Source organism: Pecten maximus, chromosome 8, assembly GCF_902652985.1.
Source record: "Pecten maximus chromosome 8, xPecMax1.1, whole genome shotgun sequence".
Lineage (NCBI taxonomy): Eukaryota > Metazoa > Mollusca > Bivalvia > Pectinida > Pectinidae > Pecten > Pecten maximus.
The window spans coordinates 15185991-15200557 of record NC_047022.1 but is presented as its reverse complement, the minus strand read 5'-3'; the positions used below and the strand labels follow the sequence as shown (position 1 = coordinate 15200557).

The 14567-nt window shown below is 36.4% G+C and overlaps 2 protein-coding genes across 6 annotated transcripts in view; both read right to left on the bottom strand.

The window, feature by feature from the left end:
* Positions 1-8415, bottom strand: part of LOC117332557 — a 30769-nt gene extending 22354 nt beyond the window's left edge. For 4 of the 5 annotated variants that reach the window (XM_033891517.1, XM_033891514.1, XM_033891516.1 and 1 more), the window contains exons 1-9: positions 8141-8415; positions 7464-7610; positions 7035-7162; positions 4851-4953; positions 4465-4606; positions 2468-2500; positions 1026-1239; positions 677-800; positions 97-274 (exon numbers count right to left, since the gene is read on the bottom strand). In XM_033891517.1, coding sequence (XP_033747408.1) covers positions 97-274; positions 677-800; positions 1026-1239; positions 2468-2500; positions 4465-4606; positions 4851-4953; positions 7035-7162; positions 7464-7610; positions 8141-8287 — 1216 coding nt within the window. In that variant the 5' untranslated portion in view covers positions 8288-8415. The remainder of the gene's footprint in view (positions 1-96; positions 275-676; positions 801-1025; positions 1240-2467; positions 2501-4464; positions 4607-4850; positions 4954-7034; positions 7163-7463; positions 7611-8140) is intronic. The other variant, XM_033891515.1, reaches the window with a different exon arrangement.
* Positions 8416-8547: 132 nt separating this feature from the next.
* Positions 8548-13830, bottom strand: LOC117332559 (UPF0454 protein C12orf49 homolog). Its single transcript, XM_033891519.1, has 5 exons — positions 13721-13830; positions 11413-11575; positions 10138-10289; positions 9439-9552; positions 8548-8878 (listed from the first exon to the last, which is right to left on the bottom strand). The coding sequence occupies exons 1-5, from the start codon at positions 13817-13819 to the stop codon at positions 8786-8788; spliced, it is 621 nt and encodes a 206-aa protein (XP_033747410.1). The 5' UTR covers positions 13820-13830; the 3' UTR covers positions 8548-8785.
* Between the last annotated feature and the right edge of the window lie 737 nt (positions 13831-14567).

Here is a 14567-nt window from a genome sequence, read left to right as displayed (position 1 = left end):
CCGGAAGAAGTATATATCTTAATAAACAGTATACAGTCAGTCACATCTTAAATAAAACATGTAGATCACTAAATAATAACAAAAAAAAAAATGTACCTTTGTCTGTTGGTTTACTGGACTCTTGTTGGAAGCAGACCTGAAGAGGGAACAGCCAGTGTATGAGGTATGGCTCATAGCTCCGGTCGTATGTGTAGAGAGCGTTGAGTGTGCGACTAGACTCAATCATGTGTTCATTGGTACGGAATGCCACCATACCTGTTGTCTTGTTGTATGTCTGAAGGTGAAGGAAATAAAACCTGTTATTAATCATGTAAAAGTTAATAATAATAATAATAATTTGAAGTTTAAATACCGCTATATCACAACAACAAAAGTGGTACGCAAATTATCATCGGTGGTTACTGGGCCTTTAGCATCCAGGAAATGTCTTTCTCAACTCCCTGAGGAGCATACAGGCATAGCTGCCATTTTGGCACTAACAACTTACACATGACAATTCTTGCACTGCCCTACCATAGACTCATCTACAGCTTGTTGTCTAGGGATTCACGAACAGAAGAAACCACAACATGAAAAGAATAGATAGGAAAGGCAGGGAAAACATCAATGTCTGTCTTTTCAATAGATGTATGCTACTAACATAATTTGTTATTAAATATTGAAATATGAAGCTGACCTCTATAACAGCATTTTCTATGAGGCCAGCAATCGGAGAGTTGGTGGCCCGTGTGATCCTTAGATCCTGAACGCCTCTCGCCACAGCCTTGGCAAAGCGCTCACGTAAAACTCGCTCAAGGTTACTGTAAATACACAAATTTAGCATCATAGGAAGATTATATATCAATGAGGTAACATGTTATGTTGAAATCTTGAATTTTTCAGATCATGTTCTTTATTTCCTCAACCATATTGACAAAAATTACAACTATTTTAGCAGACTATGAAATCATTTTGATATCTATCTAATATTAAATTACTATTAGTAAGCGAAGATCTAGACAAATTATACCAAGTATTGGCCGTACCCTTCAGACAGACGTTTTCGCTCCTCCCTGAACAGAACATCTGCCCACATGTATGTGCGGAGAGTTCCAGGAAGCTGTCGACCATGCATTCTACCAGCCACATGGTCAAACTTGCGAGGGTCTCTTTCCAGAATGGCCATTACAGCCTGACCAATAGCATCACTCTGGACACCCCAGAGTGCAGGAGGGTCGCCCTCAACTTTATGTACCATTGCTGTAAAGTTAGAAGTACACAGTATTAATATGTATAGTGATAAGTACCATCGCTGTAAAGTTAGAAGTACACAGTATTAATATGTATAGTGATAAGTACCATCGCTGTAAAGTTAGAAGTACACAATATTAATATGTATAGTTTTACTATGTGTTTGACCACAATACAGATCATATGCTAAATTGAAAAATACGACAAAATCCCAAATTATTATAATAAATTTGCTGTATATATATAAGAATTCTAGATAAAATTGGATCTAAAACTGTGTTAATTTGGACTCACTTGAATAAAATTATCAACCAACAAACTTCTATAACAAGACTAGTGTATTACAAATTTAACCACTGACAGACCTATACCTAAACAAATAATGCAGCATCGTTTATATGTCTAACAAAGGTACATTTTTTACTGTTGTCTTTGATTACTGTAGATAGTCAGCAAGATTATGTACTAACTATAGAGATAATGTTCAATGATCTTTGGCTCTAGATGAACTCTTCACTTTAAAGCTCATCAGACAAATAATTCCTATCCTTATATTATCAGTATAACCCTTCACACAAAATTGCAAATTGATTTGATACTTATTACTATAATTGTAAAAATGATTATTTTCATAAAACAATGAAAATTTCTAGCAAATAACACATGTACAGACACACACACACACACACACAACTACCTCAAAACTCCAAATTCAACACAGTACACATTAATTCTTAAGAAGATTAATAAGATAAATGGGACTCAAATTATAATTGTTTATGATAATATGGAGTAATATAGTCCAAACTAATACTTGCCTCAAAATGATATATGTACATATATCAACATAGCACATTACTGGCCATGAAAATATTATCTATGATGATGATCAACAACCAGTAAACACATTTTGTTTTCAAAATATTGTAAGTAAGAAACCGATTATGCAATAAATGTAGGACTATTGCATATATAATCTATGTGGTCCGTGACAGTTCATGTACACTCCGACAAACATTTCTAGCACATATTTTATTAAGAAAACGTCTATAATGTTGTCAATGAGTACATTCAAATAACTAAGTTACTACGACATACAACTGTCTGCATCACACAAGTTGTAAAACACACAAATATCAGTAAAATCTAGTAAAAATGTGATTTCCTAATGATACAGTGTAGCATTCTACATGGCCATCAACCTCTAGGCCTACAATAAAACTTCTAAATGTTTTACATTTGGTATCTCCATTCGTTGTTAGTAACTTATCTGAGGGGAAAGAAATCAAATTGAGAATTAAACCATGAAATATGAATGAATCATTTATATAATACCACATTTTTCAAATGAGAATATTACAGGTATCACTCAACCGAAATAAAAACTGATGTGGAAATCCATTCAGTTCACCAATGGTTTAAATATTAAATAGGCGAAAATAAATAAGGTAACAATTCTACCAAGAACATACTCCCACATTTCAACTGTTTGGATAATACACTCTGGACTTATCAGTGTTGACTAGAAGTTGATAAAACTTTTAAAAACTTGTTTCGTACTTGAAAATAAATAAAATTATTGATATTGTTTCCACTGATCTTACTGTATAAGATGTACATTTTGTAAAAGACTGACGGACTATAACCATTAAAACAGTATATAGCCTTGACAAATGCAAGTTGACAACATATTTCAATGATTATAGGTCAAATCAAGGTCACAGTGACCTGGTTTTGTCATGTAGTGTTGCCATTACATGATGAACCTGGTTACCAAATTTGATAAAAAAATAGTTAAGAAGTTATACATATGTAACCTGACCAAACTTTTAAGTTCATATGTACAGTAATATACATGGTAAAATCATTTCAGTACATTTTTCCAATAGAAACTCTGAAAATTCATAAGAACGAATGTCAATTGATGTAGAGATAAGTGTCTATATTCAAGCCTTTTCATTATTTTCTACAAATGTTAATTAAGGTATACACTGATTATTAAACCATACCCAGTAAGTGATAAATTCAGTATCTATCTGATTTACAGACGTAAAATGCCTTAACATCACGACAGTACAGCACACAACACAACAAGTTATTTTCAAATCAAGTTCTTGTTTAGAAATTTGAACACAAAAGCATATGTACAGATTTTTAGCTGCCTATTTACTTCGAGTTATGAACACTTATTATGAACAAGTCCCAATACCATTCACACATCTGCACTTCACAGAAACCTCTTTGTGACACCGACTTACCAGCTACCATCTGAGGATCACCTAGGTAATGGTTTACCAGAAAGTTTATACCACATACTGTATCTATGACACGATTATATATATATAGTTGGATGCAAGTTCATACATCTATGTCTACACCTGGGTACATTGATAGCCAATGTCGTTGCAGTAGATAGCTTTGTTCTGAGTAAAAATACACAATCGTCCAGGCATTAACAGCTCAGATTGACTGGTTTTATATTTAATTTGGTTAAATACCTTTACCTCTAAATTGGAGGCTTTATCAAGACAATGTGGTAATTAATATGGTTTTCTATTTTAGCGCAAATAGCTTATATTCATCAGAAGAAATAATTGTGTTATATAATAATTATTATGTTCATGATATCACAATAGTTTTAGAAAATTTGTGCCACATTTTATTTATCTATTTATTCCATGAGCATCTTACATGACAGAACAAGCCAGTTTTACCTAAAGCAGCTGCCTACAGACAACATACTCAGAAGATTTAAAGGTTTGGCTTTGAAGATATCTGATTTGAACTTATGAAATTAAGAACACCCCCCAGTTCATTCTAACAATCATAATCAAGGAGGAAAGTTTAAAATATATTTGGATAAATTAAGTTTGTTTGTTTGCTGGGTTCATCGTCAAATGAACAGCCAGGTTCCTTTTGAGACCGGGTCTCCTTGTAGTAGTTGGTGACTACTTCACTGTAAAACATACAGGAGGCTTGTCTCATGCCATCCAGAGCAACGTGGGTAAACTGTCTTGCCCAAGGACACAACCACGACAGCAAAGACTGTCCCATTTCTCAGATTCCTGAGCAACACCAACTGACATGGGTAAGGAGCATTGCACCATGCACCTCAGATCTTCACCAGAGGTTACAAGTGAGCACTCTAATCAACTGAGCTATCACAGCCTCATACATATATATATATATATATAGAAAACATGTATGTGATATAGATAAATGTAGTAGTCATACTTCTTATGGCGGCAGAGTTGGGTTTACTGCTCGGTGTTGAAGAAAGAGAGGATGAGGATGAGATTGTCGATGGCTTCACTCGGCTTGGTTTCACCATCTTTCTCAACTGAGAATCAGTTTGAAGTTCCTTTACTTTCTTTCTCTACAATTGAAAAAATAATTATAACAGCTTAGGTGAACCTAAACAAAGCATAAGGCTAAAAGTCATTCAGAAGCTATAACAACAGTGAGACTTCAGGTTGTTGCAGACACCTATTTACGATATTAAATTTGAATTGGAAGACTTTTGGGTTGTTAGGAATGCTCATTTATGTAAAGAGGAAGACTTTTGTATTGTTAGGAATACCTAGCTATGTTAACATCTAGTTATGGTAAAGCTAACACACCGACAGATCCATCTCCTGAACATAAAGTTCCCGGTCCAGACCCTTGTGGAACACGTTAAAACAGTGCTGTAGGAACTCGGCATATTCCCCCTTTGGAGCTTTGCTGGAACATATGGAAATAAACATTCATTACACTCATTTACCAGTATTTTTCTAACCATAAATGATCCACTAAAGGTATCATTACACATAACTCCTTAACACTTCAAATCAATCCTGCCTCGTTTATCACAAACACCCCAGTCAGCCCTGGTCCAATAGGACACTGAAGCCCTCCCCTATGACACACTTACCCCTCATATCTTACCTGTCGGCCATTATCAACTTCCCCAAAAGTCGTCCACTCTAACACGCTGTCCTAGATCATATTGAAACCTTATGACATATTAACCCATGTATACAAGCTAACCTGTGTCAGTCCAGACCAATATGATGAAAAGATCTATCCCTATGACACTTATTCCGGTGAAGCTGTCTTGTCTCATCAGCACCAGAGAGATTGTCAATGAAGCCCTCCTTCCTGTCAAACTTATACATCAGCGCTGGACAGCATGTCCCTAGAGTCCTACTTCCTGTCAAACTTATACATCAACGTTGGAAAGCATGTTCCTAGAGTCCTACTTCCTGTCAAACTTATACATCAACGCTGGACAGCATGTCTCTAGAGCCCTACTTCCTGTCAAACTTATACATCAACGCTGGACAGCATGTCTCTAGAGTCCTACTTCCTGTCAAACTTATACATCAACGCTGGACAGCATGTCCCTAGAGCCCTACTTCCTGTCAAACTTATACATCAACGCTGGACAGCATGTCTCTAGAGCCCTACTTCCTGTCAAACTTATACTTCAACGCTGGACAGCATGTCTCTAGAGCCCTACTTCCTGTCAAACTTATACATCAACGCTGGACAGCATGTCCCTAGAGTCCTACTTCCTGTCAAATTTATACATCAACGCTGGAAAGCATGTTCCTAGAGTCCTACTTCCTGTCAAATTTATACATCAACGCTGGAAAGCATGTTCCTAGAGTCCTACTTCCTGTCAAATTTATACATCAACGCTGGAAAGCATGTTCCTAGAGTCCTACTTCCTGTCAAACTTATACATCAACGCTGGAAAGCATGTTCCTAGAGTCCTACTTCCTGTCAAACTTATACATCAACGTTGGAAAGCATGTTCCTAGAGTCCTACTTCCTGTCAAACTTATACATCAACGCTGGACAGCATGTCTCTAGAGCCCTACTTCCTGTCAAACTTATACATCAACGCTGGACAGCATGTCTCTAGAGTCCTACTTCCTGTCAAACTTATACATCAACGCTGGACAGCATGTCCCTAGAGCCCTACTTCCTGTCAAACTTATACATCAACGCTGGACAGCATGTCTCTAGAGCCCTACTTCCTGTCAAACTTATACTTCAACGCTGGACAGCATGTCTCTAGAGCCCTACTTCCTGTCAAACTTATACATCAACGCTGGACAGCATGTCCCTAGAGCCCTACTTCCTGTCAAACTTATACTTCAACGCTGGACAGCATGTCTCTAGAGTCCTACTTCCTGTCAAACTTATACATCAGCGCTGGACAGCATGTCCCTAGAGCCCTACTTCCTGTCAAACTTATACATCAACGCTGGACAGCATGTCTCTAGAGCCCTACTTCCTGTCAAACTTATACATCAACGCTGGACAGCATGTCTCTAGAGCCCTACTTCCTGTCAAACTTATACTTCAACGCTGGACAGCATGTCTCTAGAGTCCTACTTCCTGTCAAACTTATACATCAGCGCTGGACAGCATGTCTCTAGAGTCCTACTTCCTGTCAAACTTATACATCAGCGCTGGACAGCATGTCCCTAGAGCCCTACTTCCTGTCAAACTTATACATCAACGCTGGACAGCATGTCTCTAGAGCCCTACTTCCTGTCAAAGTTATACATCAACGCTGGACAGCATGTCTCTAGAGCCCTACTTCCTGTCAAACTTATACATCAACGCTGGACAGCATGTCCCTAGGGCTCCACTTCCTGTCAAACTTATACATCAACGCTGGACAGCATGTCCCTAGAGCCCTATACATCAGCGCTGGACAGCATGTCCCTAGAGCCCTACTTCCTGTCAAACTTATACATCAACGCTGGACATCATGTCCCTAGAGCCCTACTTCCTATCAAACTAATTACCCATCAGCACTGGCCAGCATGTCCCCATAGCCCTCTTCTTTCACACACTTATACAGCTGACTAGTCAGGTAGGCCTCTGCCTCCTTCATCAATATTGTCTTCTCCATAGGATCCATGTCTGGAGGTTCCTGTGTATGTAAGTAGTAAGCATTTAGGACCCAAAGATAATTTTTAGTAACTACATTTGCAGAACCAACAACTTATATCAAGTAAGAAATGCATGGACAGTCCTATCTTTTATGATCACTTTTACATAAAAAAACATTGAAAGAACAAGAGACAGAAAAAAAAGTTCAAGAAAGAGGGGGTGTGGGGTGTGAAGACAATCTTCATTGATTCTATTGGAGGTTTTCACAATTAGTTTTTCTCTGAAGACATGTAGCAATATATACCAGAAATAGTCTATCCCCACCCCTGTAGAGTATTTACCAGAATTTGGGGGTTGGGTTCAACATTTGGTAGGTAGCTTGAGACAAACATTTTGCCTAGACTTTCCAACAAAGCTTCCTTCCTCTCTGGTTTCTTGAACTGCTTAGACACCTTCTTTGCCAGTGCTTCAGCTATCTTGTGCTCAATCTATGAAAGAAGATATAAGACATTACACCTGTGTTATAAATCGACGATTCAAAGAAAGATAAAGAGATAGACCTGTGTTATCAATCTACTAAAGAAGATATAAGAGATATTAATAACACTTGTGTTATAACTTAATATTGTGACATTTCAAATGTGATAAGTCAAGTTATTCAATTTTAATGTCGCAAGAAGGAAATAAGATGTAACATCACTTAATCTCTAATTTCAAAACTGACAATGAAATATCCTTGTTTTACGGAATATTTCTACAGGTTTTTGGCTAATTTTATCAATTTTTATTAAAAAGAGACTTATTTTAGTAAGTGAAATATGGTTTACAGTTCTTCTGAGTTGAAATCTTAAAACTTTAGCAATTCATCTTTACAGATCTATAAATACAATAGAGAGTGGTTTAAGGGATTTCAGTAATAATTTAACCTTTCTAACTCATCTGTAAAGCTGCTTCATTTCAAACAGACCTCATAATTACACAATGTATGGAATTAAGTTAAAAATATCTGGAAACTGACCTTGTGCCAGGGAGCATCAGGAAGCAATGTCTGTTGGTAGCTGGAGTTCAGCCAGTCCTGGGAGAAGGGGCGCTGGTGAGCGAAGTCAGGGTTGTTAGGGTATTCCACCCTTCCTCCTGATTTCGGAGCTCCCATCTTGTTAGACATGGTTCTAGATTTTTATCACGCCTTTTAAAGGCGTTGTATGTCTAAGATGTTTGTTCTTACTTTATACAAATCTAAACTTTTTTGACCGAAGTTTTATATTTGTTTTGTAGTCTGAAGTTTTATATTTGTTTTGTAGTCTAACTGTATACCAGTTTCAAAAACAAATATCTGAATTATCACTTTTTAAACAAAAAATGTATAGCAAAATATCAAAATTATAAAAAGCTTAAAAATCTATAACAAAAAATATACATAAATTATATTTCACCTTCAAAACAGGTGTCAGAATTGTTGATGGATAACATGCTTACAATAGTTTTACATCAAAAGCGACCACTATTTAATAGTTTAAATTGACTGTTCTATGTGTACGATATTTAATTACAACAATATTTACAGTCAGGTAATGACTTTGTTATTTACATATCCTAACATATATACATAGACTGCTCTATAAAAATAAATACTGTACAGATATGTTCCTATCACAACTGTCTTTCACACAGGTAATGACGCTTGCAGGTCGGGAGGGTTCTCCCCGTAACAGTGTTTGGTATCAGAGTTTCTGTAAGAGTTCTCATGTTGTACACTCTGTAAGACAAACAAAATAGTGTATATCAGACTCTGTCTATAAGGGGACAAAACAAAACGTCTATAATTCAATGAACCTTTTTTGGAACAGAAGAACCACATAATATGAGTGAAAGGAAAAGCAGAAAATGCAGTCCTAGAATCATTAATTTTATTTTCAGAAGATGACTATCGTAAACTTAAAATGTGTTTGGTTTCAGATCTTATATTTATATAATGATAAATATTTGATTCATCTGTAGCGTAAGAACCCTGACAGACCAAATTCTGATATTTTCTATATTATTGATGAAATCATGCAACATTTCCTTTTCAATGTACTTCTTAAGATTATCTTTGAGAGCCTTTAGGTTCTTAACCTTTTTTTCGTGATTTATTTCTGTCTACAATTAATAGCATTTTACTTGTCCAATGGATGGATGTTTCTATTTTGCCAAATAGGGGCACTGTAGAAGCAGTTTTCCCCCAGAGACAAATTCTGAAAGGCTAACATGTATTCACAGTTAACTAACTGCAGGGAAATGATAAAATTTTACTTATAGCTAAAAGAATGAAATTACCATTGATGAAGTTCTGCACTTGGAGAGACAGAGTTCAAACAGATTATCTACAGATGCAAACAGTTTGTCCAGAGCTTCCCTTCCTTCTTTTAGAATTTTTTGCATCAAAGGTTTCTGAAAGTAAGAATGATTTTGTTTAAAAGTTTACTTGACATTTAATAAAAAAGGGTATGTATATACACAACATTGTCAACATATGACTTCACCCCAAATTCCAAATAAACAAATTATCACACAAAACACCTTAGTTCAATACACATACAAACTCATAGCAGCCTCGTCATACTATCAATTTACATCAACACAAACACATCCAACAGTAATATCATCATCTAATTAACATTTCTACTGCTAAATGAAAGTATTCAGCATGTCTAACAGAGCTATAATGCACACGAAAGGATGTAAACCTATGGACTGTCATTGGCAACATTTACTATAGGGTTCTAGTTCTTTACCATTGGACATATTTCAACTTGAGAATAACTCAGACGATAGTTAAAGTATTTAACCATACAATCAGTATAGTACCAAAATGGATTTGCTCACTTATCACTTTTAATGCATTTTGCTACATTGTCTCCATACCAGATCTGACATCTTCCAACTCCACAAAATGATATAATGCCCATGTGCAAATTATCTTTCATTCCGCTTGTGCAATTCTTAGATTATAATATTAGGTGAAAGCTTATTTACCTTTTCTGGGCGTAGGCAACAAGACACACAGTACTCGTACTTTTCACAACATCCATTCTTCTCACAGGTATCACAGCTGTGCTTTGATGTGCGGGCGTGTTTGCTGTCACAACATCCCCCACCGACTACATGCTCTCGGTCACACACGTAACCTGTAAAATAGGTCAAAGGTCAACTGTACCATATACAAGACATGCATGGGACATGGATATTTGTTCGGTTTACAGAGGGTTCGGTTTGGAGAAGTTGGATCGAAAAATTGACCGGTCGAATTCCGGATATAATTGGTCGGGACGATGTTTTGTTAGAATGTACCCGATTACAAACTGGCACGTACGTACCTAGACAATTGGGTTTGTCTGAATAATATGAATATTGCAGATTATATAAGAAAGACAAATAACGATAACTGTAGTTTTAAACAGTAGTTTTCCATGTACAACTGCACTTTACGATCAACCTACATTTTGTTACATCTGGTGAAGCTTCGTCATGTGGATGGGGCCCGATACGGAATATTTTACACACAGAATAATATGAAAGGTGTGAAGATTTTTTGTTTCAATATTAGTTACAATTGATCAGCTGATACTGGTCGTATTTCTGACATCGGTATTTTCTAAAAAAAAAACAACATCACAGGCTTCATTTGCGAAGATGCAAAAACAACCCTCTTTGTGTCATACTTGTTCAGGTAAGGCCGGTTTTCAGAATTAATTTTTGGTATATTTAAACAGGAACCGGACACAAAATCGGTCCGGTGTTCGGAATTCAGAGGGATCGGTATTTTGAAGTTTTTTAAGACTATAATAAAGAAGGACCAATTCCGTACAATGAAAATTTGTTCGGTATTCAGAGGTGTTCATATTTTAGAAGGTTCGGTTTTCGGAAGTTGCACTGTATATAAGAAGGTAAAGATTAATTAACACACGGTATATAAGTCACTGTAAACTGCAATATCTAAAAATGTTATCATGATTAGTTCAAGTTTATTGCCAACAATATAATAAATTACCGGTAATCATGAACACAAAAGTAAACCAAGACTAAATGAAGTAAACACTGTTAAAATATTAACAAATCTACCTGGATTTTTAGTTTTATAAATGGATTCCCTCTTTAAATTAATTGGATTCATGCTTCAAAAAGCTACGGATGCCATCAACACAAACTTTGTCTTCATATATATATTGTAATTGAAGTTCCAAAATATAGAGATTGGAACTATATGTTATTGATTTACTAAACGGTACATTAATTAATAAAACAACAAACCTCGTTCATCCACTATGAGTTGTTTCCCTTGAACAGAATTCCTACATATCCACTGTCTACTTGAGTTAGCCTCTGGTAGATCTGGGATCTTTGGTTGCCACTCAAAAGGTTGTCGTAGAAAGGTTCGCTTTATTTCATACTGCTCATTAACTAGGTCCTGCTTCTACAGTAAATATAAACATGGACATTAATCAAGGCTGTATATAAGGCAAGAGAATAAGCTCAATTTAAATTTTATTCATGAAGGAATAATGTGTAATATTAGATAGTATATAATTCCACCATATTAGCTCAGTGTAGCAACATTCCCTTTAGCCTAGAGGTAGGATGTCGACTCTGAGAGCGATAGGTCTGTAGTTTGAGGCCCAGTGCAGACAGGACACTTTCATAATGTCCTTTTTGTTAGATTTGGTGACATCAACCACTCCAAGTGTAAGCTACCATACAGAATGAGCCATTAACAATGAAAAAAATCACATTTTCTTTTTCATGAAAATATCCTTCAAATGGTTCATCTTGTACAAACATTTCTGATGCTCAGCTGATGACCATAACAGAAACAATGTACGTTTTTGTATATATAGCTTTCCCACACATGGCAGGCAATTGCAATCTCCACTCAGTTACCGTTCCAGGGCTCAAAGTGGATATCTTTTCCAGGTGACCTATTTGGCTACCAAGTCATTAAATCCAGGCGCCAATTGGAAAAGTTAGTCGCCTAGCCTAGTTGTCTTTGATAAGATAAAAAAAATCTTTTTATTCTTAAGGCAGAATGATATCTCTCTGTAACTTTTTCAATTGTGAATGTCATTTAGCATGGACTGCAACCTTTGAAAAATCAACCAAATCACAAATTTACACAATTTTTTTTAATGGTTTGGTTTGATTTGGTTTATTTTCTTTAACGTCCTATTAACAGCTAAGGTCATTTAAGGACGGCTTCCCGTGCATGTAGTGAGTGCGAATGTGTGTTTTGGGAGGCTGCGGTATGTTCGTGTTAAGTCTCCTTGTGATAGGCCCGACCTTTTGCTGATTTATAGTGCTACCTCACTGAAGCATACTGCCGAAGACACCCAGCAGCACACCCCACCCGGTCACATTATACTGACAATGGGCAAACCAGTCGCCCCACTCCCAATATGCTGAGCACTAAGCAGGAGTAGCAACTACCATTTTTAAAGACTCTGGTATGTCTCGGCAAGGGGACAGAACCCAAAGCCTTCCTCAGAGGAGCAAACGCTCAACTAAAGGCCAAAAGTGAGGCATTGTAAAGGGAGACATTAGGAAGAAGAAAGTTGTTCAGAAAGAGAAAAGATAAGATCCTAAATTTAGTCGCCTCTTACGATCATGCAATGGGGGCAGCAGGTACAATTCTTACGCCCTACATGCAGGGCAGTTTTTTAATGGCCATGCAGGCACCTTATAGGTCAATAACTGGTCGCCAATGCCCAATGGTGAACTTAAGGCGCCATGGCCCAAAATAGGTGCCACTTTGAGCCCTGCGTTCCATGTTTAACTTTCACTTCAGTTCTATGCTAAAAACTTTGTTGAAAACATCAGTTTTTGACCAAAAGAACATTTGACTATTCACATCTTCTGTTGTAGCAGAAAAGCATGTGACAATTTTGACTGCCATTTCCGCTACAGCCAAAAGTATCAAATGCAATTCTGCTCCATATGTAGCAAAACTACATGATATTATCACTTTGCCCAAATCACCATATTTTCTGTATTTAGTCAACCGTTCAAATAGCTACATCTCATCACTTTTTTGCGGGAAAAATAAAGTCTGTTATACTTAATGTGTTCCTTGGGCACACTAGACTGTAAAATACAAATCATTTGCAAATCAAGATTGCCTCAATCCAATGGAGCTCAAAACTAACCGATCTCTGGTTAAAGATATCTTACTCTAACTATGGAGTCAGAGTAGCTACTCAGTCAGCTGAGTGACAGAGACAGTATTTAATTCCATGCACAGGTCACACAAACCCGTTCCTTTTACTGTTCTCATGAAAAACAAGTGTTCAAGATCATACGTTATCATTGATTTGTTTTGTTTTAAATGTGACTGAAATTGAATTTCAAATCATTATAATGTAATTGATATATAGACATCGTGACATCGTACCGGTTTACACATCTACACGGTAGTCACGGTGCTATGATCGAAGCCAAAACAAAATATAAACACACTGCCATTGTGACAATCACAATCATTCACAATGTTGATCACTGTTATCTCTAGACATGCAGATTATCAGTTTACTTATTCGTGTCCATATGTATGACAGTTATAAAAACTTACACTTGAAAGAGTTTTAGACAGTAAAAATATGAATGAACCAATAAGAAACACCGTCAGCACCCAACGTCTTCGGAATTTCCGAATTTTCAACATTGGCATCGCTGGGCTCCATGGACTGCTATTTATTTTAGTTTCGTAAAAAGTTTAATGAACATCAATAAATAATATGGAATAGTGAAAAAAATAGTTCTAGAGACCATCGAATACTTAATAAAAGATTAATAATACAGATTAGTGAACATCAAACAGATTAAAAGAAGTCGATCCATTGAAATACGAAACTAAATATGACTCAACCAGAACCAATCAAATCACACCTCGCTTATGAAAAATTCCCGCGGAAATATTCAGGACACGTGCACAAATCGTTTCACGGAAGTTTATGGCGAGGAATTGAATATTGGAAAGCGAGAAAATGATATATCTAGAACTGCAGATTATTGGACGTAAACATCAGATAACGTCCCATTTTATAGGGACGTATACTAATATAGTAAACATCATAATAGACTTTACGTCCCTGCTATTGACATAAAAAAGACACGATGTCACCGATGTGATTTAATTATAGCAGTTTATCCCTATATCAATCTAGCTCTGTAAGTTGGTTCGACCATATAAGTCCAGTCGTTTTGTTACAAATGAGAGAGAGAGAAGAGGGGGGGGGGGGGGGGGGGGATAACCTCAAACTGCTGCTTGTATCGGAATTAAATTGAATGGTAGATATATCTAGTTAGGTACATTGTAACTATCAGTAAATGTTTACTGATATTTTCTTGTCTTTCTGTTGTTGTTGTAGGTCAAGAAAATAAGGAATACAACATATCTGATCACATTTGAAGTGTAA